The 3,473-nt window shown below is 65.6% G+C and overlaps 1 protein-coding gene across 1 annotated transcript in view; it reads right to left on the bottom strand.

Annotated features, from left to right (window-relative positions):
- The window catches only part of LOC102859845 (thyroid transcription factor 1-like), a 2,752-nt gene extending 422 nt beyond the window's left edge, over positions 1–2,330 (bottom strand). Inside the window, exons 1-3 of the mRNA XM_006891580.1 lie at positions 2,254–2,330; positions 1,174–1,553; positions 1–349 (exon numbers count right to left, since the gene is read on the bottom strand). Of these exons, the coding sequence (XP_006891642.1) occupies positions 1–349; positions 1,174–1,553; positions 2,254–2,330 (806 nt within the window). The remainder of the gene's footprint in view (positions 350–1,173; positions 1,554–2,253) is intronic.
- Positions 2,331–3,473: the final 1,143 nt, after the last annotated feature.

The following is a 3,473-nucleotide window of genomic DNA, read 5'->3' on the forward strand; positions in this document are numbered from 1 at the left end:
CCCCCGCCGCCCCCGCCGCCCCCGCTGTCCTGCTGCAGTTGCTGCTGGGCCGCCTTGTCCTTGGCCTGGCGCTTCATCTTGTAGCGGTGGTTCTGGAACCAGATCTTGACCTGCGTGGGCGTCAGGTGGATCATGCTGGCCAGGTGCTCGCGCTCGGGCGCCGACAGGTACTTCTGCTGCTTGAAGCGCCGCTCCAGCTCGTACACCTGCGCCTGCGAGAAGAGCACGCGGCGCTTCCGGCGGGGCGCACTCGGCAGCGGGGCCATGTTCTTGCTCACGTCCCCCAGCGATCCCAGGCCTCCCATGCCGCTCATGTTCATGCCGCTCGCCGGGCCCATGAAGCGGGAGACTGTAAGCGACAAACGCACAGCGTCGGGCCGGGGCCGGGCCGGGCCAGGCCGCCACTGCCCTGTGCGCCCTCAGCCCCCCGGCCCGCCCCGACGGCGCCTCCTTCTCCCGGCCGCCACGCGCTCCGCCCGGAGAGGCCCCGTCGCCAGGCATCGCCAGCGCCTGGCTGAGGCCGTGTTTCGAGGAACTTAGGGGGGAGCGTCCCGTCTCAGCCCTGGCCCCTGGCCGGGGTCACCCTCTCGGTCTCAAGTGCTTGACCCAAAAATCACAGAGGGAAAAGGCCTGTCCTGCTCCTTTTGTGCGCAGACCGAGTCACGGTGTGGCTTGGCGAGGCAGCGACTGGGCCCCGGGCAGAGAGCTGGGGACCGTCGAGAGACCCCAGGTCTGGAAGCTCTCAGAAGGGGGGAGGTTACCCTTGGGTCAGTGCAAACCCTCCGACACTGTCGCCTGTCAGCCTCAGTGCGGGCACCCGCTCCGCCCGCTTAGAGGCCCCTCCGGTGTCACGCGCGCTCTCACCCGCCCAGACCCCACTGCAGGGCGCACTAGCCAGGCTCCCCTTGCGAGTTCAGGATACCGTCCGCCCCGCCAGGCCGCGCCTCCGCGCGCCCCGTCCGCATGGCCACCGCTGGCTTCAAGCACCTGTGTGCCCTTGCAAGCGCCTCCTCCTGGACCCTCAGTCCGGCCAGGGGAAGAACTTGGTTGCTCCGGCGCGCCGCTGCCTAGCAGCCCACCCGGATGGCCGTCGGCCAGCGCGGCGCCCCCAGCAGCGGTTCCCACGACCCCCGCGCCCGGCCCGCGGCCCCGCGCAGGGGCGGCCTGACTTACTGGCGGGGAAGCGCGGGTCGGGGTTGGCGCCGTACCATCCGGGGCCCGAGGCGCTGTTCCGCATGGTGTCCTGGTACGGAGGCAGCTCGCTCATGTTGCCCAGGTTGCCGTTGCAGTAGCCCCCCACGGCGGAGTGCGACAGCTGGGGCACCCCCGCCGCCGTCATGTGGTAGGCGGCGGTGACGGCGCCGTGGTGGCCCACGGCGTGCTGCTGCATGGCCGCGGCCGGCGCCTGGCCCTGCCTGTACGCCGCCAGCGGAGCCCCGAGGCCGCCGCCCTCCATGCCCACTTTCTTGTAGCTTTCCTCCAGGGGACTCAAGATGTCAGACACTGAGAACGGAGTCGTGTGCTTTGGACTCATCGACATGATTCGGCGGCGGCTGGAGGAGGAAGGAAGAGGAGGAAAAAAAAGGGAGAGGGGGAAGGCGAAGCCTCGCTGCTTTTTTTTCTCTCCCTTTGCCAAATATTCTGGTGTTACCTTAGCGCCGATCTTGTTGGATGTACACGTAACGGAGTGGACCGAGTCCGCCTTAATTGGCTTGAGTGGAGGCTCGGGGGCTGCCTCGCGTTTGTTTTAGCCCGGCGCCAGGTTTTAGGCAGCCACCAGAGGCGGGGCGTAAGCTCTAAAGCAACAAGACAATAGAAGCCTACATCTTGCCCGAGATAATTAGCTTACATGCTGATGACAAGGTAAACACCTTTAAGTTTCACTTGTCAGAATTTTTCAGGTCTCAAAGAGAGATAGAAGGAGAGGCAGAGACACGACACCCGAAGCATTTGTCTCCCCTCCCCCGGGATCCCCTACCCCCAATTTTTGTGGGGTGCCCACGGCGGCGAGGGGGGAGGACAGAGGAGGGGAAAGAGGAGGGGACCGAGAGCGGGGAGGGCAGGAGGTGGGGTGGGGAGTAGCCGAAGGGGAGGGATGACGGGGAGGCAGAAGGTGAATGATGCTTTGCAACCAACTTGCAGAGTTACAAAGTGGAGCCACTTTCCGATTTGGGCTTTGGTCGGGGTTCCTCGGGTGGGCGAGGATCTTCAAGGGGGAGGGGGCGTGGGGACGGGATGGGGTTGGGGTTTCACCTGAGCCTGCCGGGGCTGCTCCTCCCTCCCGCCGCGGCCTCCCAGCCCCGCGCCTTCCCACCGCCTCCGGACCACATCGGGCTGCGCAGCGCGGAGCCCCAGCCGCCACCAAATGAGCCTCAGAGCCTGGGGACGAGCCCTGGGGCCGCACCGTTGGTCTGCGGGTCTGTCAGTCCGTCTGCCTCTTCTGCCGCCGTCAGAGGGACACCCTCTGCTCCCCGCCCCCTTTCCCCCTACCCGAGAGAATCTGCGCGGGCGGAGGGGGCGCCGAGCAGGGGATCCGCTGTCGTCGAGAGGCTGTCCCGGGGCTCTGCGCCCCCCCACGGCTGAGGGGCTTCTCAGGGAGGGCCAGGCCCCCCCGCATTTCTCCCCCCTCAACACACATGCGGCTTCTCCTCCCCACCCTCACACCGGACCCGGGCAAGTGCACCACTGTCCTCTGGCGCTGGCAGAACTGGGGCGACTAACAGGAGGGGCCATCAGTGAAGTGACCCCACCTTACACAAACCTGGTGTCCCCGACCCTCGCCCATTGCCTGGAGACGCGGGATTAGAGGTCTGGACCTGACTTTCCAAGGACATCACAGACCCAGTACCCAAGCCCCTCTGCCAGGCTGTTGTCCCCTCTGGTGCTTCAGGAAGGGGCACGGGCAGGGAGCCGGGGTGGGGGTGGGGGCCGGTGCAGCCCGCCTGTTGCGGAACCGAGCCCGAGCCCTGGCTGGCCTGGAGGGGACAAATCCCGGGGCGACAACGGCACAGCGGCAAAAGGTTGGGCTGGGGCTCGCCTCTGCCCAGAGCTCAGCCATGCAAAAGTGCACTTGCTTTCCCGGGAATAACCAAATATCTTTGTTTAAAGTGGCGGCGCAAATGGCCAGTTGCATTGTGACCACGCTGTATATTAGTAGATGAGGATCATTCTGCTTCAATTGGGCGCCTCTCAACCAGCGAGCAAGAAACTGCTTAGGAGGAAGTGGGTTTCCTGTCTGCGCGCTCCCGGGCTTCAAGAGTGAGCCCCGCGCCTTGAGGGTCCTTGGGCGCCTAGTGAGGGGGAGCTGTGGGCTGCGCTCCCTGCGCTGGGCCCGGGGTGTCTTTCACGCTGCAGCTGGCAGGCCTAGGCCCAAGCCCAGGCTTAACCGGCCATAGAGCGAGGTCCTGGGAACGACTGTAGCTTTTTAAATCATTCTGTTCTCTCTCTCACTCTCTCATTCTCTCTGTGTGTGT

This window comes from Elephantulus edwardii, unplaced genomic scaffold (genome assembly GCF_000299155.1).
Source record: "Elephantulus edwardii isolate Elephantulus edwardi_28Jun2011 unplaced genomic scaffold, EleEdw1.0 scaffold00100, whole genome shotgun sequence".
Taxonomy (NCBI): domain Eukaryota; kingdom Metazoa; phylum Chordata; class Mammalia; order Macroscelidea; family Macroscelididae; genus Elephantulus; species Elephantulus edwardii.